The sequence below is a fragment of the Pseudorca crassidens genome, chromosome 2 (assembly GCF_039906515.1).
Source record: "Pseudorca crassidens isolate mPseCra1 chromosome 2, mPseCra1.hap1, whole genome shotgun sequence".
Classification (NCBI taxonomy): Eukaryota; Metazoa; Chordata; class Mammalia; order Artiodactyla; family Delphinidae; genus Pseudorca; species Pseudorca crassidens.
This window is the reverse complement of record NC_090297.1, coordinates 104,722,942-104,747,141: the sequence shown is the minus strand read 5'-3', so window position 1 is coordinate 104,747,141 and position 24,200 is coordinate 104,722,942. Positions and strand designations below refer to the sequence as shown.

Sequence of the window (24,200 nt, the reverse complement as noted above, 5' to 3'; positions counted from 1 at the left end):
GTAATACCTGACTTGAAATTTCAGTTCCACCTATTAGTTGTGTGGCCAAAGGCAATCTATTAATATTTGTGAGCCTCAGTTTTCTTATCTGTAAATTAGAGGTAATCATATGCCTACCATATTATATATTATAAGGAATAAATACATTAATGCATTAAAGCACTGAGCATAAATGCCTGAAACATAGTAGTTGTCCAGTAAATTATGGTTGTTATTAGTAATTTTTTATTATTGTTAAAAATGATAATGATGTATTTTATCATTTATCTGTATTAAAGACAGAAAATATTTTTTAAAAATTTGTTGCACTGGGCTTCCCTGGTGGCGCAGTGGTTGAGAGTCCGCCTGCCGATGCAGGGGACGCGGGTTCATGCCCCGGTCCGGGAGGATCCCACATGCCGCGGAGAGGCTGGGCCCGTGAGCCATGGCCGCTGAGCCTGCCCGTCTGGAGCCTGTGCTCCGCAAGGGGAGAGGCCCCAACAGTGAGAGGCCCGCGTACCACAAAAAAAAAAAAAAAAAAAAAAATTTGTTGTGCTCAAAAGCTTACAAATACAGAGGCACATTTTTTTTCTTCTCATTTTCTATTATAACTTCAATAATAGACAGTATAGACCAATGGGATAGCATGACCATGTCAAAAATGATTTTATAATTTAAAAAATTATGCAGAATTAAAAACTTCGTTTGAAGAAATAAAAAACCAACTATGATTTTATCAAAAGTAAATGGATACTGAAGCGTGAAAAAGTTAAATAACTTTATCAAGAAGCAATATCAGAAATAGAGTATAGGTTTCCTAATTTTTAGCCCAGATCCTGCACATTAAATTATAATATCAGCAATTATTTTTATTTTTTTATTTTATATTGGAGTACAGTTGATTAACAATGTTGTGTTAGTTTCAGGTGTACAGCGTAGTGATTCAGTTATACATATACATGTATCTATTCTTTTTCAAATTCTTTTATTTTTAAAGAAAACTGAATTAAGTAAGAGTAGCCTTTAGCCCTAATGCTAAGGCCTTCATTGCCTTAACTGCAAAATGAATGAAGTCATGTGAAAAACCCCTGGAGCCCCTTTAATCTCCAGTGAAATTTGATTCTATGTCTGAAGTCTCTGCAACTGACCACCAGAACCACAGTCATCTTTTCCTCTTGGGAACTCTTTTCTGTACCCCACTATTTACCTTTCCAAACCAGTCACAATTGTGTTGTAATACTGTACGGTTACTTTTATTTTCATAAGCATATCCTCTATCTCCAGTTAGATTGGAGATACAGACCTTTTCTTACGTGCCTTTGTGTTTATAAGCTTTTGAGTGCAAAAAAAGATTTTTTTAATATAATTTCTGTCTCCTAATAGTACCTAACATAGTGCTTTACAAAATAAATGCATTTAAGGATGATGACTGTCAGATTGCAGTTAAAAAAAATTGCGTAGCCATCAAACATGGGCATAGGATTCATGGATTCTGCTTCAAAAGCAATGTTGTTTGTTTTCCTTTGTTCCAGAAAGATTCCGTGAAGCGCATATTTTCTGGCATTCAGCCTACAGGAATCCCCCACCTTGGCAATTACCTGGGAGCCATTGAGAGCTGGGTGAGATTACAGGACGAGCATGACTCCGTGCTGTACAGCATTGTTGACCTACATTCCATCACTGTCCCCCAAGACCCAGCCGTCCTCCGGCAGAGCATCTTGGATATGACGGCTGCTCTTCTCGCCTGTGGCGTAAACCCAGAGAAGAGCATCCTTTTCCAGCAATCTCAGGTCAGCTTCTCAGATTAGAACTGAGAAAACATTTATTTTCAGATTGAGGAAAAAATCGAATGGTTTATATAACTCCTGTTTTTGATTTTTTTTTTTGACCCTTCAAGTGTGACTTCATCAAATGCGACTGTTTCATTTTCATGTTTTCCCTATATTCATATCATTGAGTATTATTATAATGCAATAGTATTTTCAACTTTCCCTCCACTGTACTAGGTAAGTTTATAATGCTTCATAAACCAAAAAGTTGTATCCCATTAGTACTTCTAACCCTGGAATTGTTCTTCTGTACTGGGTTGCATTCAAACAGATGAATTCAGGCTGTTGACTAGTCTCCTGGTGATGAGGGATAGAATTTAGCGACTGATGGTTTTACGTAACTCCGATGTTGCTTTATTGGGTATTGCATTTGGAAGGTCTATTGGATAATTCCCATTGTTCATTCTTCGTATAATAACTTTTGAGAAGATTTGAGAGAACTAGCTGGGAAATTGGAAGACAATGTCCAGTGTCTTGAGTCCAAGCCAAGAAAGACTTTAGAACAAAGCCAAAATATTTGACTCATATCTTTACTATGGATGAATCAGTTTACTCTTGGACAGGCAGATAACCTGGACTAGAGACAAGGCGCTTAAGAGACTCCCTAGCAAAGAAGGTGAAAATTTTAACTGGATCATGCCCTTATCACATGTCTGCTTTAACCTGGTGACAGAGCCCCAGCCAAGGAATGGTATGTTATACATGTTTTGGCACATGTTAACATGTATGCACGTATGGAACGTGTTATACATGTGATCCTTTCTTGATCATAAACTTCTGACAATCATTATTTTTGTATATATTTAATCACCCACAGAACTTAATGTAATGATTCACACAGAGCAACCATTTAAAAATATGTAATCAATGAAAAGAGTATCTTCAAAAAATAAATGCAGTTATCAACTTAAACTTGTTACCAGCTTAGAGATAATGTGATAGAATAATAGATTCTAATCATTAAAATGACCATAAAGGCAATTTACCTCAATTTCCTTTTTTACAGTTGGTCAGGAAGCATTTCCTTACGTATGGCTTTTCAGATTCAATCCTGGACAGATGTAATTGTTATCAAGTACTTGCTTATATTGAGCAAACACCCACCTCCCTGTAACTTCTAGCCACTCATTTAACTCCTCGCTAAAAATACATATAAATCAACTCTGTCTTCCACATGACTGCTCTTCCAAACTTGGAGACATTAATTGTGCACCATCCTTACCCTCCAGGTCCTTGTTCCAATAGGCCTTAGCTTCTTCAAATTAGCTTACCCTAGATCTCTCACCCTCTTGGTTGTCCTACCTCAGAAGCACTCCTACCTTCTCTCTGAAAGGAAGATGCCTCTCATATTTCATGAAGCAATCTTTATCTAAACTCTTCACATCCATCTCTGAAATTATAATGCTGGTCATCTTTAGAGCCAGTTTTGGAATCACCTAATGCATTTTCCAAAGCATACCATCTTCACTCCATCTTAGCTGTTTTTGATACAAGCTCTCTTTTGATCCTTATGTGATATTCTTTTTAAAAATTGTATTCTCAGTACTTATTTCCATACTTCTTGTAGGTGAAAATGTCTAATCTCCACAAAGTAACCACTTGTCAGTTGGTTTTTAAAGTGACCTTTAAAATTAAAGGCTTATTTACAGTCACATCCAGTACTTGCACTTTGAGCTCATAGCCCCAGAAATGATTACCATATTCTAAAAATGTTCTCCTTTGTAAAGGATTTTTGGCAGTGACCTCCATAAATGTATAAAATTTGCAGTAATTGAGGTATCTTCTTCCACATGGTACATTGTTGTTCAAAATAGCAATTGAAAGAGTAACCCACAATATGGGAGACTTTGTAAGAACGTTCTCATAAGTGAGGGATAAAAAAATTCACCTTCCCTTTGGTTTTTTTATGTTACAAAATGAGCTCACTGGTTCCCAAACTAGTGAGCTCATTATGTGGGTCTAGGTCAGAGAGTGGAGGCAACTGGTGTTGCCTGTTTCCTCAGTGGCCTCTAAATTGGCTCCCAGTTCCCCCTCCTACCATCCCTGACTTCAGCTCCCTTGGGGCAATTTCGATAGTTTGCCAGTAGAATTTGAAGGAAGTACTCATCAGCCCACATTCCACAATTTGTCCCACAAAGACAGTATTAAAGACTTCCTCAGGTGTCTTTCTGTCCTCAAGACATGCTTGGTCTGGGCCATTTCCTTCTTTAACTCGGGCAACCAACCTTATTACAACTCAGTGGATGGACTGGATATTTTATCAGATTTTCTTTCCTTTTTAAAATATTTAATAAAGAAAACTTTAAATATATGCAGAAGAGTAGAGAGAAGAGTATACTCTACCCCCATCATTTACTCACATTTTGTGATTTGTCTCGCCAATGTTGTTTTCTTTGTTGAAGTATTTTATAGCAGATACCACACATCATGACATTTCATGCCCTAAATATTTCAGCATGCCTCTCTATAAACTAAGGAAATTTTCTTACATAACCACAATACTGTCATCACACCTAACAAGTTAATGATAATTCCATATTATCTTCTAATACCCAGTCCATGTTCAAATTATGCTGATTCTTCCAAAATGTCTTCCAAAATGTTGTCTTGTTGGAATGATGATCCAACCAAGGTCTATGCATCACATTTGATTATGGATCTTAAAGTCTCTTTTTATTTCATGCCTTTTGATTTGTTGATCAAGTTTTATTTCCTGGGAAGTTAATCCTTCTGCACTTAAAAAAAAATTTTAAACTTTGGTTTTTATGCTCCCACTTTTTTCTTTTTTTTTTTTCCTGATGTGGTATGTATTTTTTTAATTGAAGTATAGTTGATTTACAGTGTTGTGTTAATATCTGCTGTACAGCAAAGTGATTCAGTTATACATATATATACATTCTTTTTTATATTCTTTTCCATTATGGTTTATTACATAAATATTGAATATAGTTCCCTGTGCTGTACCATAGCACCTTGTTGTTTATGCATTCTATATATACTAGTTTGCATCTGCTAACCCCAAACTCTCACTCCATCCCTCCCCCACTCCCCTTCCCCATTGGCAACCACAAGTTTGTTCTCTGTGTCTGTGAGTCTGTCTCTGTTTTGTAGATAAGTTCATTTGTACGCTTCCACTTTTTTCATGCCTTTGATATGTTAATCAGGCTTTCATTTATTTGCTATAAAATTAGCTCTTTTGGACATAAAAATAAACCTTAATTTTTTGTGCTTCCTCTTTTCACTAATCTGTGTTAGCTGATGTTTAATGGCTATAAACTGCCATCCTACATAGTTGCTTGTCACCATTTATAATAGTTTGACTAGAAACGATGCTTACTTAGTGCCTACGGAGTGCCTAGAAAGGAGTGCCTAGATATCAGTTCCTCTAGAATGCTGTAAAGCTTCAAGCGGTTCATGGAGGATGATGGGAAGTTCTTCCTGATGCTTTATCTTGAAACTGTGAAGGCATGTATTGGCTTTTGCTTCTTAGGACCATTCTCAAGTAGAAGTATATTAACTAAGCTAGTCGCCTTGAAACAATGATTATTTTAAAGACCTGACCCCATATTTGCCTTGTTCTAGTAGGTGAAAGAATCATCATGGTGTTTGTATTTTATGTCTTGCTATCCAAAAGCCAATTAATTAACAACTGTCTTTATCAACCTGTGGAGTTTTCAGTAGAGGGGGATTGAGAAGAAAATAGAGCATCTTTAAACGTGGAAGATTTACCAGCCGTTTCATGTATACGACCTTTCTTTTAATCTTCAAAGCAGTGCATGAGTTAGGCATTACTGTTTTTTCACAGATGAATACATTAAGGTATAAAGAGATTAAGTAATCAGAAAATCTCTGAGGGTGCCTGGTACTTAGTAAATGCTTAATAATATCTTCTTAATTAGCTACCTGAGGTCATAACAGCTTGTAGGTGGCAAATCCAGGACTCTTTTTTCTTCCTAAGGCACTACTTTTAGAAGCTATATAGACAGTTTCTGACTTACAGTGGTTCAACTTATGATGGTTTGAAAGCAATATGCATTCAGTAGAAGCTGTACTTTGAATTTTGGATGTTGATCTTTTTCCAGGCTGGCAATATGTAGTACGATATTCTCTTGTGGTACTGGGCAGCAGCAGGGAGCTGCAGCTCCAGGTCAGCCGCGAGATCACCAAGGTAAACAACCGAGACACTCACAACCGTTCTGTTTTTCACTTTCAGTACAGTATTCAATAAATTACATGAGATATTCAACACTTTATTATAATATAGGCTTTGTGCTGGATGATTTTGCCCAACTATAGGGCTATTGTAAGTGTTCTGAGCACGGTGAAGCTATGATGTTCGGTAGGTTAGGTGTATTATATGCATTTTCAACTTAGAATATTTTCAGCTTAACCATGTGTTTATCAAGACGTAACCCCATTGTAAGTTGAGGAAGATCTGTACTCATGGGGAGAGAATATTTTTCGGTCTCCCACCATGCCTTTGCCTCAGGAGCTGATGGCAGAGGGGCAGTGCAGAGCCAGAGCTGACCTGAAGACCCTGGACTACTAAATTACCCTCTCACTCCTGCTTCAGTCTCACAAATCGATGGTCCATTCCCCACATTGTAGCCACGGTCATCTTTCTACTTAAAATACATCAGCACCTCTCTCCTACCCTCAAGGTAAAAATTTAAACTCAGTTTCTAGAAAGCCCTTCAAGCATGAGGCCGCTGAGAACATCAGGTCAGTGTTTCTTCTACTCCATCACTTTTTATCACAGGTTATTTTGTGTTCAAATGATCTGATTAACTTTTACCAATAATTCTTTAAAGCAGAAGTTAGAGTATTTTCTTCTGGTTTTTTTGTTTGTTTGTTTGTTTTTATATATTTATTTTATTTATTTATTTTTGGCTGCGTTGGGTCTTCGTTGCTGCGCGTGGGCTTTCTCTAGTTGTGGCGAGCAGGGGCTACTCTTTGTTGCGGTGCGCGGACTTCTCATTGCAGTGGCTTCTCTTGTTGCGGAGCACAGGCTCTAGGTGCATGGGCTTAGTTGCTCCGTGGCATGTGGGATCTTCCCGGACCAGGGCTCAAACCTGTGTCCCCTGCATTGGCAGGCAGATTCCTAACCACTGTGCCACCAGGGAAGCCCCTCTTCTGGTTTTATTTTGAGAAAATTTGATAAATCAATTCTTAACTTATAAAACATAAATTAGAGGTTATTTGTGTAATTTTAACAAGGTTTTTTTTGTTAATTTCTTTATATTGGGAATTTTGCAGTACATTTATGCATTTAGTTGATCACTGAATATGATAGGAATTTAGAAAATAATTAGAATTAAAGTGTTGGGAGCCAATACCAGTTAAAATTAGTTATAACTACATCTCCTCACAGACAATTGTTTCCAAGTAAAATGAAGAATTTTTGAAATTGTGAGTTAGAGAAAAATACTTTTTATATTATGTAAGGGCTCTTTTCATGTATATCCATTGTGTTAAGCAAAGTACTTACAGATAAATATAAAGACTAGTTCCCCAGGTGCCATTGTTGGACACCAGAGTAAGTTCTAGTAATTATTTGAAATAGGGAAAGAGTTTAGCTATGTTATAATGCTGATTTTACCAATAATTTTTATCTCCAGTCCTTTGCATTCTTTCTCAGCGGTCTGACTGGAACGATTTAGACTTACTGAAGATTTTTCTCATTATTTTCTTTTTCTTTCTTTCCCACCAGCCTCTAGTCATGGTGCTTCCCCTACAATATGTTTGCCATATGTGGGGAATTTTACAGAGCCTCTCCTCTGAAAGGTGTGTGTGTGCACGTGCGCATGTGTGTGTGTGTGTGAGTGAGAGAGAGAGAGTGGGAGGGAGAGGGAGAGGGATCGCCTGCTTATGTGTGTGCTTGGCAGAGGTTTCCATGCCAATGCCAAAGTCAGTGGTCTCTTATTTCTAGCAGGCCCGAGTGCAGATCCAGTCTGATTCCCACAGCTGCCTCTGAGGTGCACGTTTCCACATCTTTAGTTGTTACTTTGCTTGGGATTGAATCACCCTGCAGATGGAAGATAAAAGCTGGAGTTCATAGCTTTAGGCACTGGCTTTCTGCCAAGGCTGGGAGAAAAGGACAGTTTTCGACCATCAGACATCATGTTACAGAGGGTCCAAAACAGTCCAGGGAAGAGTCCAGGGAGAAGAATGGAATCTGCAGCTTTGGAATGTGGCCTCATTCTCTAATTAGAGGTAGGTTTTGTTTCCCAGGAAACTAAAATCAATAATAACAATAAAGGAAAGGGGGCTATGGAGGAACCAATTTCCGAATAAGGGCCAAAGGAACTGACTACATGAATCTTGGCTCACTGAATACAAACAAAAGTGGTACCTGACCCATTCGTTGTCCCTTATCTTAGAGGTAAAAAGCCAAAGCCTAAACTAGGACAGAGAATCTTTTGTGTTTTCACTTATCCTAGTAATTTTGGAAGCATATTTGAGTACATATTTGTATTTGTTAAACTCTCAAGTTGTTAGGCTACCAACAACAGGTGTACATTCAACTCGTAATAGGAAGGAAGCAAACAGACCTCTATATAGGTTAATGGTCTTGAGGAATCTATTTGTAAAATTGGTGTCACCTCCAAAGTTTCCAGGGAGAGACAAAAGTTCTAAATGGCCCATGGCATAAATAATAAAGAGAAGTTAGGAGAATTATTATATAACTCAAACTCCTCATGTTATATTTCCTTCTCTAAAAAGTTTCCACTAGTACCACTTCCTTGCCTAGATCTATACTCATGTGTGACTTGATGAGAAGCTGTAGTATTTGTGCTGCTTGCATCCTGGACTACAGGGTTAGGTCATATCTTAATGACACCTCCAAGAAGAGTTATTTTTTACTATCAGGGCAGTAGTGGAAAGAGTATGAGCTTTGAAGCCAGATACAGTTTGAATCTCACTGTGATCTCTTCTTGTAGTGACACACTGGGCAAGTTACTGAAGCTCTCTGAACCCCCTTTTTAATGTCTATAATAGGGATATTTAAATAATATGATGTATAATTCCTGGCAGATGTTAACTTTCTCTCTCACTCTACATCACCAGACACATATTGTCCCCACCCTAGGCTCCTTGATTTGTTTAAGGGTAGAGCGGATTTGGAAGGTGGGGATCAAATTAATGACAGTGCCTGTCTTTATACTCAATAACAAACTATTTTCACAGGCGTTTGTTGTCAAAGGTTTTTCAGGACTTTTTAAGAAATATTTCAGACATTCAGAAAAATATGAAGGCGAATGGCTGCTTTTTGAAATGCTAACCTTTTGGCATAGTTGCTGCATGTAGTTTCTGGGGTTTTTTAAAATTAATTTTTATTGGAGTACAGTTGCTTTACAATGTTGTGTTAGTTTCTACTGTATAGCAAAGTGAATCAGCTATACATATACATATATCCCCTCTTTTTTGGATTTCCTTCCCATTTAGGTCACCACAGAGCACTGAGTAGAGTTCCCTGTGCTATACAGTAGGTTCTCATTAGTTGTCTGTTTTATGCATAGTGTCAGTAGTGTATATGTGTCTATCAAACGTTACAAGTACAGTCGAAACTTTCTGTTTAGCTCTCTCTAACCCCATTATGTTTCCTGCCTCCCCAGAGGTAACCACTATACTGAATTTAATACTCATCATTCCCATGTACGTGTTTCTATTTGTATTGCATATAATTTGGCCATAACAATCCATATCATTTATTTTGTATGTTTTAAAACTTTATGTAAATAGCATCATGCTGCACAAATCTTCCTGCATCTATATTTTTGTGTGCAACATTAGTTATGTGTTCGAGATTTATTCGTTTTGACTGCTCTACAATATTCCATTGTCTGGCTCTATCACAATTTATTTATCTATTTTCCTGACAAAGCGTATTTAGATTTTTTCCAACTTTTTTGTTACTGCAAATAATACTACAGTGGGCATACTTCTATATGCTTTTTGTGTACATCTGAAAGGCTTTTCTAGGTGTACATACATAAGAGTGGAATCATGAGGATATATGACATGTATATATATCATAAGTGTTAGTGGCTATTGCTAGATTGCTCTCCAAATTGGTATTCCAATTTACATTCCCAACAAGTGAAGAGTTTCTTTTGGTCTATGGCAATATTTGTAATAATTAGACATTTTACTTTTGCCATTATAAAGGATAGAATATGCTATCTTATTTTAATTTGCATTTTTGGTTTTGTGAGCCTCTCTATCATACCTTTCTTTTCTATTTCATTAGTTTCATTGTTTCCTCTCTTGCTTCTGTTTTCTTTGAAATTACTTTGTTGTTATTTTTCTAACTTCTTAAGTGGACCTCATTAATTTTTAGCCATTCTTCTTTTCTAATATAATTATAAATACTCATTTCCTTCTAAGTACTGTTTTATCAGCATCTACAAAGTTGTGATATGTAGTATTTTCACTATAACTCATTTGTAAATGATTTCTAATTTCTATTATTTCTTGTTTGATCTGTGATTTATTTAGAAATATGTGTTTTAATTTCCAAATACATGACTCTTTTTCTAAAACCCATTTTACCCACTTGAATGACTAAAATTAAAAATACTGATAGTGCTAAGTTTTGGTAAGGATGTGGAACAACATGAACTCATACATTGCTGTTAAGAGTATAAAATGACAATTTCTTATAAAATTAAATATATACTTACCAAGTGACACAGCAGTTTCACTCCTAGGTATTTACCAAAGAGAAATGCAAACATTGCCTGCAAAATGACTTATACGTAAGTGTTCATAGTGTTTTTGCTCACAATAGTTCCAAACTAAAAACAACCCAAACGTCCATCAATGAATAAATAAATAATGGTAGAATATTCAATCAATGGAATATTATTAAACAGTGAAAAGGAGTCTGTAACAACATGAAGGAATAGCAGAAACATTATGCTGAAAGAAGCCAAGAACAGAAGAATTCATATTATATACTAACATTTATATGATATTCTAGAACAGGCAGAACTAATCCATAATAACAAAAAACAGATCAGTCGTTCCCAGGAGCAGGGATGAGGGAAGGGTGAGGAATAAACTGCAAAACTGTGTGAGGGAACTTTTGGGGGACATTGAACTGTTCTATATCTTGACTGGTGTGATGGTTACACATGTATAGATTTGTCAGAACTCTGTGGACTGAGCAGCTAAAGTGGGTCCATCTTATTGTTTGTACTTTATGCCTCACTAAAGTTGACTTAGTATTAAAAAAATTTTTTTAATGAGTAGGCACTTAGGATATATAAGTCAAAAGAAAAGAAGAACCCACAGAACTGTGTGAGAACACTACAGGTTTTTCAATATAGTTGTCATTCAAGCATTTAAAATAACAAAGGCAAAATAAATATGGCATAAAAATTTCATCTGAGCTTTGAGTCACCCATTCACAATGAAACCAAGAAACAACCTGCTCACAAGTTTAGTCAGTAAACTAATTATTTTGTTTGCTGTTGTAACATGTTCCCTAAACTTCTTGTAAAACCAGCAAAAAGCCCCATGAAACCAAGTGTTGCAGCTGTTGACCCCACTACAAGGAAAGTATAAAAAGAGAGTGGCTCTGGGACTTCCCTGGTGGCACAGTGGTTAAGAATCTGCCTGCCAATGCAGGGGACATGGGTTTGAGCCCGGGTCCGGGAAGATCCCACATACCACGGAGCAACTAAGCCCGTGTGCCACAACTACTGAGCCCGTGTGCCACAACTACTGAAGCCCACGTGCCTAGAGCCCATGCTCCACAACAAGAGAAGCCACCGCAATGAGAAGCCCGCGCACCACAATGAAGAGTAGCCCCCACTTGCCGCAACTAGAGAAAGCCCGTGCACAGCAACGAAGACACAACGCAGCCAAAAATAAAAATAAATTAATTTTTTAAATAAAGAGAGCAGCTTTGCCGAGGACAGTGCTTTGAATTAGACTGAAGGGATCTTTACTGCCAAGAATTTTAGGGAATTTTAGTCAAGAGTTGAAAAGAGTTTAAAATAAGAATATGAAAATCATCTTATGATTTAAGACTTTCATCATTTTTGTTTGTTTTTAGATGATTTTGTAATTCATGTTTTTCCTTGTTTAAACATTATTTATCCAAATCAAAACAATAACAAATATATGTAGGGAGAGACATCATTTACAAACATACTTTGTACTTATTTGTTATATACTACAGGATAAAGAACACAACCCAGGGTTGTGTTGTTTTTTTTTTTTTTTAATGAAGCACAATGTGACCTCTAATTTACCTGTGCTTAGTCTTTTCTTCTTATACTTCTTTACTATTCTGATTCATTGATATATTAACTGCTCATTCCTTTTAATCTCCAGAATTCTGTCCTGAGCTAGGTAGGTAGGTAGGTAGGTAGGTAGATAGGTAGATAGACAGATACCTAGACAGATACATAGATAGATCTATTCCATATTTTTTATTTTTTTCTGCCCTCTTGAAGTCTCATCTACTTCTATAACTTTCAGCCATTTTCTCTCAAATCTTGTCTCTTTCCCTGAACTTTCTTCCTAGTTTTTTGTGTTTCTAGCAGTCTTCTAGACTTCTATCTCTGGATATCTTTCCAAAATCTCAATTTCAACATATCTGAAACCAGATCTTTCCTTTTTACCTCTAACCAGCCCCTCCACTTGAATTTTTAAAATAATTTGGGATGAAATTCACATAACATAACATTAACTACTTTTTCCCAACCTTAGATATATGTTTATATTTTTTCTTTACACAGACTTTTTTTTAAAACTGAGGTAAAATACATGAATATAAAATGTACCATCTTAACCATTTTTTAAGTGTACAATTCAGTAGTGTTAAATATATTCATGTTACTGTGCAACCGATCTCCAGAACTGTTTCATCTTGCAAAACTGAAATTATGTAGCCATTAAACAGCTATTTCCTCCCCTCCCCCCAACCTCCAGACCCTGGCAACCACCATTCTGCTTTCTGTCTCTATGAGTCTGACTGTTCTAGATAATTCATATGAGTAAAATCATACAGTATTTGTCTTTTTGTGACTGGGCTCATTTCACCTAACATACTGTCCTCCAGGTTCATCTATGCTATAGCATGTGTCTTAATTGCCTTCCTTTTTAAAGCTGAATAATATTCCATTGTGTGTATATATCACATTTTGTTTATCCATTCATTCATCTGTCAATGGCTATTCGGGTTGCTTCCCCTTTTTGGCTATGTTTAATAATGCTGTTGTGAACATGAGTATACAAATAGCTCTTTAAGATCCTGCTTTGTATTCTTTTTTTTTTTTAATCAAAGTATAGTTGATTTACACTATTGTGTTAGTTTCAGGTGTACAGCAAAGTGATTCAGTTATATTAATTCTTTTCCATTATAGTTTATTACAAGATATTGAATATAGTTCCCTGTGCTATACAGTGAATTCTTGTTGTTTCTTTTGTGTATAAACCCAGAAGTGATATTGCTGGATCACATGGTAATTCTATTTTTAATTTTTTTAGGAATCACCATACTGTTTTCCATAGCAGTTGGACCATTTTACTTTCTGACCAACAGTGCACAAGGGTTCCAATTTCTCCATCCTCATCAACAGTTGTTATTTTCTTTTTTGTATGTGTGGGTTTTCTTGGGGTTTGTGGGGTTTTTGTAATAGTAGCCTTCCTAATGGATATGAGGCGATATCTCATTTTATAGTTTTAATTTGCATTTCCCTAATCACTAGTGATGTTGAGCATCTTTTCATATGCTTGTTGGCCATTTGTATAACTTCCTTAGAGAAACGACTCTTCAAGTCCTTTGCCCATTTTTTAATCAGGTTGTTTTTGTTGTTGTTGAGTTGTGGTAGTTAGTCTTTATTTTCTCCCACTTCACAGGTTGCCTTTTCACTTTGTTATGCCCTTTGATGAATAAAAGTATTTAATTTAATGTAGTCCCCAAAATCTTCAATATTTTTTAGGACCTAAGTTTTGGGGTCTATCATATATACACACATGAAAATTTAACATAAAATTTACTCAAGAAATAAATTTTATAAAAACAACAATAAACTGTCTGCCGTCTTGTCCTCTACAGAATAGCTCTCTTATTCTTCCTCAAGGTAGGAATTGCTGGTGGGGGGGAGGGGCATGTTTATGGTAGATTGTTATCATTCCTAATTATTCATGTTCATTCCTGTAAGGACAATGATCAGCAGACTTTTTCTGCAAGAGCGTAGATAGTAAATGGTTTAGGCTTTGCAGGCCCCATGTGCTGTCATCACCCTCTTCACCACCACCTCTCCTCCTCCTCCTATTCTTTTTCCTTCTCCTTCTTCTCTTTTTTTATATTTGACTACCCTTTAAAAATGTAAAAACCATTCTTAACCCATGGGCTGAATAAAAACAATCCACAGGTCAGATTTGGCCTGTGAGCAGCAGTTTGCTAACCCATATGTATGAGGATTATATGTCCTCATCCATTGCCACATGACTGACAGTGCCTTCAACAGGAGAAGCATCTGTTCCTACTCCACTCATGTTGGGCTTGTCCACATGACTTGCTTTAGCCAATGGAAAGCAAGTGAGCATGTGATACACCATGCCCAAGCAGGATCTTTGCAAGCCATTCCATGTTTGTTCTGACTCTCTTGCTCTTCCTTCCTTCTAACTCCTTCAGTTTGGGTCCTGGAATGAGAAGGTATGTAAAGCAGAGGAAAAGCCAGCCTACAGCTACTAATATGTGATGTGAATGAGAAAGAAACCATTGCTGCGGGCCGCTTATTTAGGGTTGTTACCCAGCCTAGCCTAGAAAAAGCTGACTAATATACTGCTCTAGGTAAAGAGGTACATATGTGTACACATACACACACATATACACACTAAGCAATAGGACTTAGACGGAGGTGACTTTTAAGTCTGGAGCAGGCTTATAGAAGCTACTTATTTAGCTTTGTAAATATTGAACTAAGAAAAAAGTATAGAAGAATCCAAACGTGTACAGATAGATATTCATTGGCAAACATAAATACTGACAGGAGGCAGACCAGTTGTAGAGAGTGAGTGAGAGTTTATCATTGATAACAGAGTTCTTTTAATTTAAATTGATCCCCAAACAAGGTTCCTGTTAAGGGGATTTGTGATGAGGATGATAAGAGTCTAATAAAAATAACTCAGCATGAAATTGCTAGTTTCCGAGAGGAAATGATCAATGGGAATTTGTGAGTCTGAACAGTCTTCCAGGTGTCCTAACCAAAACTTATAGTACCTGATTCCTGGGAAGATAACATTTATATAGGAAGTAGTAAAATCCTAAGGGACACTTAGACATTTGATCTAAGATTTACTGAATCAGCTAATTGCTTGAATGGCTTTGATTGATACCTAAGGGACACTTAGACACTTAGACATTGGATCTAAGATTTACTGAATCAGCTAATTGCTTGAATGGCTTTCATTGATACCTAGCAGCTGTATTTTTTTGGAATCATGCTATCCTGTACTCTCCTTGCTAATTAAATGTTTCTGAAAAAAGTTTCAATTCAGCAAAACACAGGGGCTACTATAACAGACATTCATGTTCCCAACACCAAGGATGAATATTGTTGACATTTTGTCATATTTGCTTGACTTCCTATATTAAACAAAGTTGAAGGACCCTTTAATTCTTTCCTTGCGCACTCCTTTCACCCCTCCTCCCTACATCCCTTTTCTCGATCCCCAGGCAACCAAATCTTGGACTTGACCTATATCAATCCAGCCAATTTTTCACACTTGTTTTCATGTGTAATCCCATGAATAAATATAATATTTTTAATTGTGTGGTTTAAAAACAAAATGATACAAGTGGTGCCGTATTGTAGAAACTTTCTGCAATTTTCTTTTTTCACACAGCGGTATGTTTTTTGATCTCATGTTCATACATCTAACTCTAGTTCATTTCTTCTATTTGTTGTATAGTGTGCCATTATATAAATAGGCCACACTTTATTTAGACATCACCCTATTAATAAACCTTTAATTTCATTCATGCATTCATTTAATAAATATTTATTGAGCGCTTACCATGTCCTAGGTCCTGTGTTATGTACTCATGTTACATCAGTGAAGAAAACAGACAAAAATCTTTGCCACCATAGTACTTACATTCTGTTGGGGTAACACAACATAAATAATAACTATAATGAATAAACCAAACATAAAGTATATTAGAAGGTGATAGGTTATATAGAAAAAGATTAAGGGGAATTGGGAGTGGCACTAAGGGAAACATGTTGCTATTGTAAACAGCGTGGCTTGGTGAACCCCCTTGATAAGATAATATTAAAGCAAAGACTTAATGTGAGGGAGTTAGTGACGTGAATATCTGGGGGAAGAGAATTCCTATCAGAGAAAAGAGTCAGTGCAAAGCCCCTAAGGTGGGAGTATGCCTGGTGTATTCAGGGAACACAAGGAAGTCAGCATGTCTGGAGAAGGGGGAACAAAGCGGGTGAGGAGGAGGGTTGGAATCCAGACGTCACAGGGTTGAAAGGGAGGAGATGATCATGATAGGCCACTGTAAGGACTTCGGCTTCTACTCTGAGGAAATGGGAAGTGCAGGATTTGGAACAGAGAAGTGACACAGTCTATGTTTGTTTTTGGTTTTTTTGTGGTACGCGGGCCTCTCACTGTTGTGGCCTCTCCCGTTGCGGAGCACAGGCTCCGGACGCGCAGGCTCAGCGGCCATGGCTCACGGACCCAGCCGCTCCGCGGCATGTGGGATCTTCCCAGACCGGGGCATGAACCTGCGTCCCCTGCATCGGCAGGCGGACTCTCAACCGCTGCACCACCAGGGAAGCCCACAGTCTATGTTTTAAAAGGGTCACTTTGGCTATTGTTAAGAATAGACCGCATTGTAGCTAGGTTGGAAGCAGGGAGACCAGTTAGCAATCCAGGTGAGAGTTGATCGTGCCTCAGACCAGAGTGGTAACAGCAGAAGAGGTGAAAGTGCTAAGAGATTCTGAATATATTTTGAAGGTAGAAGCAACAAGATTTGCAGATGGATTAGGCATAGAGTATGAGAGAAATAGAGGAGTGAAGAATGACTCCAAGGTTTTCGCCTAAGTAACTGCAAGGGTAGAGTTGCCACCAACAGAAAGGACAGCTGTGGTAGAGCAGGTTTGGGAAGGAAGGGTCAGGAGCTCAGTTCTGGGTAGACTGAATTTGAGATGTCCATTGGATATCCACACGAATATGCTGAATGGAGAGTTGGATATATGAATCTGGAGTTCAGCAAAGAGGTCTGGCTAGAGTTATACATTTAGAAGTCATCAGTTACACAAATCGTAGTTAAAGCCATGAGATGAGATGAAATCGCAAAGAGAGTGAGTGTAAAAAAGAATGTAAATAAAGAGACAAGGACTAAAACCTGGGTGTCTGCAATATTAACGTCAGGGAGAAGAGAAGGAACCACACAAAGAGACTGAGAAGAAAAAGTATTGAAACTGGGAGAAAAACTACAATAATGCAGTGTCTGGGGAGCCAAGTGAAGAAAGTGAATCAAGGTGGAAGAAGTAACTAGTTGTGTCAAATGCTGTTTACTATGTCAGTAAGATAACAACTTTATCTTAACCATTAGCATTGCTGACTGGTGAGCGGTTGTAGTGGAGCAGTGGAGGTGAAACCTGATTGGAGTGGGCTTAAGTGAGAAGGGGAGGCTCGTCAAACACAGCAGCAGCTCTGGCATCTTTTTCTTCATTGATGAGAACCCATTCTCCCCACTCACGTTTTGAAAGGATCTGGAGTTGGCTTTGATTTGAGGGCCATCTATTCCTGTGGGGAGAAAAATTCCTGTCTGGAGGAAAGTGGAAATCATGCCAAAGATCAGAAAATCAGGACTACTCAAACTACATTATCTTTATTGCCACGGAATAAGTAATGGATGATGCATCAGAGAACAGTTGTGATGAATTCCACCTGCATAGTTTTTTAAATAGCCTTATTGAGATAAAATTCATACACCATACAATTCACTCATTTAAAGTGTACAATTTAATGACTTTTGGTATATTCACAGAGTTGTGTATCCATCGCCATAATCAAGTTTAGAGCATTTTCATCACTCCGTGATGAAACCCAGTACCCATTGCCCCTCTCCCCTCTCCACGGCAACCTCCGATGCACTTTGTCTCCTATGGGTTTGCCTTTTCTGAACATTTCATACAAGTGGATTTTGTGATTGGCTTCTTTCACTTAACATAACGTTTTCAGGGTTCGTCTATGTTGTAATATTTATCAGTACTTCATTTGTTTTTATTGTGGAGTAGTATTCCATTGTATGGCTATACCACATTTTGTTCATTCATTCAGGATGAGTCAGTGAACATTTGGGTTGTTTCCACTTTTCCAGATGTTTTCCACATGAAAATGCTACTCTGAACTTGTGTATAAAGTTTTTGTATAGTTACATGTTTTGGGTTATCTTGGTATACATCTAGGAATGGGATTGCTGGGTTATATGGTGACTCTATATTTAACATTTTGAAGGACTGTTAAAGGGTTTTGAAAGTGGCTGCACTACTTTGTATGAGAGTTCTACCACCAATGTACAGAGGGTCCCTGACTTAGGATGGTTCAAACATACAATTTTTCGACTTTACAATGGTGCAAGAGCAATAAACATTCAGCAGAAACGGTAGCTCGAACTTTGAATTTTCCTTTTTATTTTCCTGGGCTAGCGATACGCAGTTTGATACTCTCTAATGATGCTGGGCATCAGCGGCGAGCCACAGCTCCCAGTCAGCCACAAGATTACGAGGGCAGACAACTGACAGACACACTTATGACAGTTGTGTACCCATACAACCAGTCTGCTTTTCGCTTTTAGTACAGTATTCAATAAATTACATGAGATGTTCAACACTTTATTATAAAACAGACTCTGTGCTAATTTTGCCCAACTGTAGCTGATGTAAGTGTTTTGAGCATGTTTAAGGTAGGCTAGGCTAAGCTATGATGTTGTGTATGTTAGATGTATTAAATGCATTTTCAACTTAGGATATTTTCAACTCAATGATGGGTTTATCAGGAAGTAACCCCATTGTAAGTTGAGAAAGATCTGTATAAAGGTTCCAAGTTTTTCATTTCTTTCCCCAAATTTTTTTGTTGTCAGTCTTTTTTTAAGTATCCTAATGAGTATAAAGTGGTATCTCAATGTGTTGTTTTCTCAATGTGGTTTTGATTTGCAATTTCCTAATGACTAGTGATGTTGAGCATTTTTTCATGTGCTTATTAGTTATTTGTATATCTTCTCTGAAGAAGTGTCTTTTCAAATCCTTTGCCCATTTTAAATTGGTTTATCTGTCTTTTCATTGTTGAATTATGAGTTTTTTACGTAGTCTGGATACAGCTACCTTATCAGACATGATTTGCAAGTAACTTCTCCTACTTTGTGAACAGTCTTTCACTTTCTTGATGGTGTCCTTTGAAACACAACATTTAAAAAAAAATTTTTTAACATCTTTATTGGAGTATAATTGCTTTACAATGGTGTGTTAGTTTCTGCATTATAACATAGTGAATCAGTTATACATATACATATGTTCCCATATCTCTTCCCTCTTGCATCTCCCTCCCTCCCACCCTCCCTATCCCACGCCTCTAGGTGGTCACAAAGCACCGAGCTGATCTCCCTGTGCTATGCGGCTGCTTCCCACTAGCTATCTATTTTATGTTTGGTAGTGTATATATGTCCATGCCACTCTCTCACTTTGTCACAGCTCACCCTTCCCCCTCCCCATATCCTCAAGTCCATTCTCTAGTAGGTCTGTTTCTTTATTGCCATCTTACCCCTACGTACTTCATGACCTTTTTTTTTTTTTCTTAGATTCCATATATATGTGTTAGCATACGGTATTTGTTTTTCTCTTTCTGACGTACTTCACTCTGTATGACAGACTCTAGGTCCATTCACATCACTACAAATAACTCAATTTCGTTTCTTTTTATGGCTGAGTAATAGTCCATTGTATATATGTGCCACATCTTCTTTATCCATTCATCTGATGATGGACACTTAGGTTGTTTCCATCTCCGGGCTATTGTAAATAGAGCTGCAATGAACATTTTGGTACATGACTCTCTTTGAATTATGGTTTTCTCAGGGTATATGCCCAGTAGTGGGATTGCTGGGTCATATGGTAGTTCTATTTGTAGTTTTTAAGGAACCTCCATACTGTTCTCCATAGTGGCTGTATCAATTTACATTCCCACCAACAGTGCAAGAGTGTTCCCTTTTATCCACACCTTCCTCAGCGTTTATTGTGAAACACAACATTTTAAAATTTTGATGAAGACCAGTTTATCTGTTTTTTCCTTTTGTTGCTTGTGCTATTGGTGTCATATGGCCTAACAAATCACTGCTTAACCAAGGTCGTGAATACCTACTCCTATTTTTTTTCTAAGCAGTTTATAGTTTTGGCTGTTATACTGAGGTCTGTGATCCATCTTGAGTTAAGTTTTATGTATAGTGAGAGGTAGGGCTACAACATCATGCTTTTGCTTGTAGATATGTGCCTGTAGATGTTCAGTTGCCCTAGCATTATTTGTTGAAGAGACTATTCTTTCCCCCAATGAATTGTCTTGGCATCTTTGTTGAAAACCAATTGACCATAAAGGTAAGAATGTAATTCTGAACTCTCACTTCTTTTCCATTGATCTATATGTTCTATCCTTATACCATACATTTTCTAAATTACTGTAGTACTGGATATTAAACCAAGCTTGCATTTCTGGAATAAATCCCACTTGATTATGTTGTGTAATACTTTATATATGTTGCTAGATTTAATTTGCTAGTATTTTGTTAAGGGTCTTCGCATCTATATTCATGTCATTGGCCTATAGTTATTTTTGTTGTGATGTCTTTGCCTGGTTTTGGTTTCAGTATAATACACACCTCCTAGAATGAGTAAGAAAGTGTGCCCTCATCTTTTATTTTTCCGGAAGAGATTGTGAAGAATCCGTATTAATTTTTTCAATGTTTATGGGAATTCACTAGTGAAATCTGCCCTCCACCCACCACCTAGGGTTCATTTTTGTTGTTGCTATGTTTACTTAGTGACTTTTCTGCCGCAATTCTGTAAAGTCTGTCTTCATAGTCATGTGTGGCCACTGCAGTCTCTGCTGGGTTAGCTTAGTACTCAGATAATGATTGAGCAGAAATGTCTAAATGCTTTGGTCCTATATTTTCAACCCTTTGCTGAGGGGCTTACACAGGGCCTCAAGATGAGCTAGAGGTAAGAGATTAGGGTCTTCTTAGATCTTTCCTGGACGTGTGCACAGCCCTGCACATACTTGTGGCCTGCTGGAGGCCCAGGAATGTGTCAGGTCTTTTAAAAGTACTCTATACGCATATCATTTCCCAGCTTTTCTCCTTAAGTTTTCTAGACAGCCTCTTGTTTTCTCCTACTGGTATCAGCACCTCAGGCAGCTGTAATATTAAATCATTGCTGATGATTATATTTGAAAAGCGTCTTAGGGCTGGGGCTTTTCCCACTGAGTGAGCGCTAATCAGGTCAAATAATAGCCGGCCCTGCAAATGGGGCTTTTCCCCATTTTCCAAATGGAGAGCTGTCAGACAGGTCGAGTAGTGATGATTCTCTGGGGCTGGACCTTTATGAGGAGCTCCAAACCCTCACATTCCCTTCCAGTGGCTGCTCTGCTGCTGTTTTCATGGCTACCACAGATATGGGGAGAGGCTAATGGGAATCGGGCAAGTTAAAATGCCACAAAGCTCTCTGTTTTTACTGGGATTTGGATGTTTTTCTTAAATAAATACTCTTCAGATTATTGCAAGCCTTTGGCTAATTTTCCAGAGTTTTGTAAAAGTTGACTTTGACAGTTTTTGCTTGTGTTCTCATTGCTTTTATGGAAGAACAGATTTTCAGAGGTTGTCGCTCTGCTATTCCAGAAGTGCCTCCACCTCATTTTAAACACCAGAAATGTTTTAACTTTTATTCAAGGCCAAGTATAGTTAGATTTACAAGCCTTTTACCTATTTTCACAAACTGAACACACCCATGTACAAGTTACATGGGTAACTTGCATTGCTCTTTATGCCCCTTTCCAATCACTAAACATCCCTTCCCTAAGATAACCTGGTTTTAAACTTAATATAATTTGAACCATTTAGTATACACTCTTTTATGTCTGTCTTCTTTCATTCAACATTAAGTTTGTGAGATTCTTTCCTGTTAAATGTAATTCAGTCTTCCTCATTGCCGTAGTATTCCGTTGAGTGAATATACCACAATTTATACATTCTCTGTAGGTGGACATTCGGATTACTTACAATATGGTGCTGTTACAGCATACTCTTGCACAGGTATTTTTGTGAACGTATGTAAACATTTCTGTTAGGTATATACCTAGAAATGGAATACCTGGGTCATATGTTACATGAATGCTGAGCATTAGTGGATACAGTCCGTTTTCAAAGTTGGTGGACCAATTTACATTCCCACAGCACTGTATAAGAGTTCTGTTTACTCAATATCCTTGCCATACTTGGTAGTATTTTGGGTTTTTCATTTTAATCATTCTGGTGAGAGTGTAGTGGTATCACAGTATGACTTTAATTTGCATTTAATGCACTTGGCCAATTTGTATAAGGTTATCTGCTTTTTTCTTATTAATTTGTAGGTATTCTTTTTTTTTTTTTTTTTTTTTTTAACGGTACGCGGGCCTCTCACAGTTGTGGCCTCTCCCGTTGTGGAGCACAGGCTCCGGACGCACAGGCTCAGCGGCCATGACTCACGGGCCCAGCCACTCCGCAGCATGTGGGATCTTCCCGGACCGGGGCACGAACCCGTGTCCCCTGCATCGGTAGGTGGACTCTCAACCACTGCGCCACCAGGGAAGCCCTGTAGGTAATTCTTTACATAGTCTGTGTACCAGTATAATCTGTATAGGTTTGCAGATAGCTCCTCCCACTCTGACTTGCCTTTTTTCCCTCTTTTAATGGTGGTGTTTGATAAAGAGACATCATTAATTTTAATGTAGTTTCATTTATCAAGATTTTTGCTTTATGTTTAGTACTTTTTAGATCGTATTAAAAATCCTTACTGACCAAAGGAAAGATGCAATCAACTGATTTAATTTTTTCTGCAAATTTTTAAAAATTTTAAAATATTTAGGCAGAACATTTTAGTCTACCCTGAAGAATACCAGTGTTTCCCCATGAGTGTATTTTACAGATGATTGTCCTCTTTCATTCACAGAATCACCAGCAAAGCATCAAGTCTTAGACAGCTCTATTCCAAAATATCTTTTATTCCTTCCTTTCAAACCCAGCAATTCCACTGAGTATATTTCTTACCCCATTTATTTCTAATCACCCTGTCTTCTGTTTTCAGAGATAACAGAACTCATTAGAGTTGAAGTTCTCTCACTTTCTGCTCTCCACTCCTATCCCACAAGATAGATCCTCATCTATATTTATTTCTCCTCCTCCTATTTCAGTGGAAGATGTAGGTCTCTCCCACCTTAAAAAACAAAACAAGGGCTTCCCTGGTGGCGCAGTGGTTGAGAGTCCGCCTGCCGATGCAGGGGACACGGGTTCATGCCCCGGTCCGGGAGGATCCCACCTGCCGCGGAGCGGCTGGGCCCGTGAGCCATGGCCGCTGGGCCTGCGCGTCCGGAACCTGTGCTCCGCAACGGGAGAGGCCACAACAGTGAGAGGCCCGCGTACCGCAAAACAAAACAAAACAAAACAAAATTTTTATTCTTAATCCCTACTAGTTACCTTTATTTCTATACTCCTTAAAAAAGAAATGTCTTACACATGTGATAAAATTGCATTGAACTAAATACACCCACACAATGAGTACATGTAAAACTGATGAAATCTAAATAAGGTGGATGGATTGTATCAAATTCGGTTTCCTGGTTGTGATATTGCACTATATTTATGCAAGGTGCTGCCACTGGGGGAACCTGGGTGAAGGGTGTACTGGATCTCTCAGTATTATTTCTTACAACTGTATGCAAATCTATAATTATCTCAGAATAAAAAGTTAAAAGAGTCTTTCTAAAAGTTATCTATAGTCATAATAACTACCATTTATTGAGTGCTTACTGTGTGCTAGGTACTGTACTAAGCACTGTCAGGTGGATACTGTTGTTAATCTCATTTTATAAATGATGAAACTGAGGCACAGAGAGGTTAAGTCATTTACACAGGGTTACCCAGCTACTGAGTGGCAGAACTAGCATTCAGATCTGGTAGCCTAAGCTCAGAGAGAGAGTTCTTATCCACTCTGCTATACTTCTTGTACATCTGCCTTCATATTCTGCCTCCTAGTCACGCTTCAACCCACCCCTCTATAATAGATTTAGCATTCATCCCAATCACTCCCCTGAACCTGCTTTTGCCTGGAT

At 37.8% G+C, this 24,200-nt stretch overlaps 1 protein-coding gene across 4 annotated transcripts in view; it reads left to right on the top strand.

Moving 5' to 3' along the window:
* Positions 1-24,200, top strand: part of WARS2 (tryptophanyl tRNA synthetase 2, mitochondrial) — an 87,923-nt gene that overhangs the window by 40,180 nt on the left and 23,543 nt on the right. For all 4 annotated transcript variants that reach the window (XR_010941028.1, XM_067727438.1, XM_067727436.1 and 1 more), the window contains exon 2: positions 1,512-1,769. Coding sequence is in view for 3 of the 4 variants with exons in the window: in XM_067727438.1 (XP_067583539.1) it covers positions 1,512-1,769 (258 nt within the window). In the remaining variant the exon portion in view is untranslated. The remainder of the gene's footprint in view (positions 1-1,511; positions 1,770-24,200) is intronic.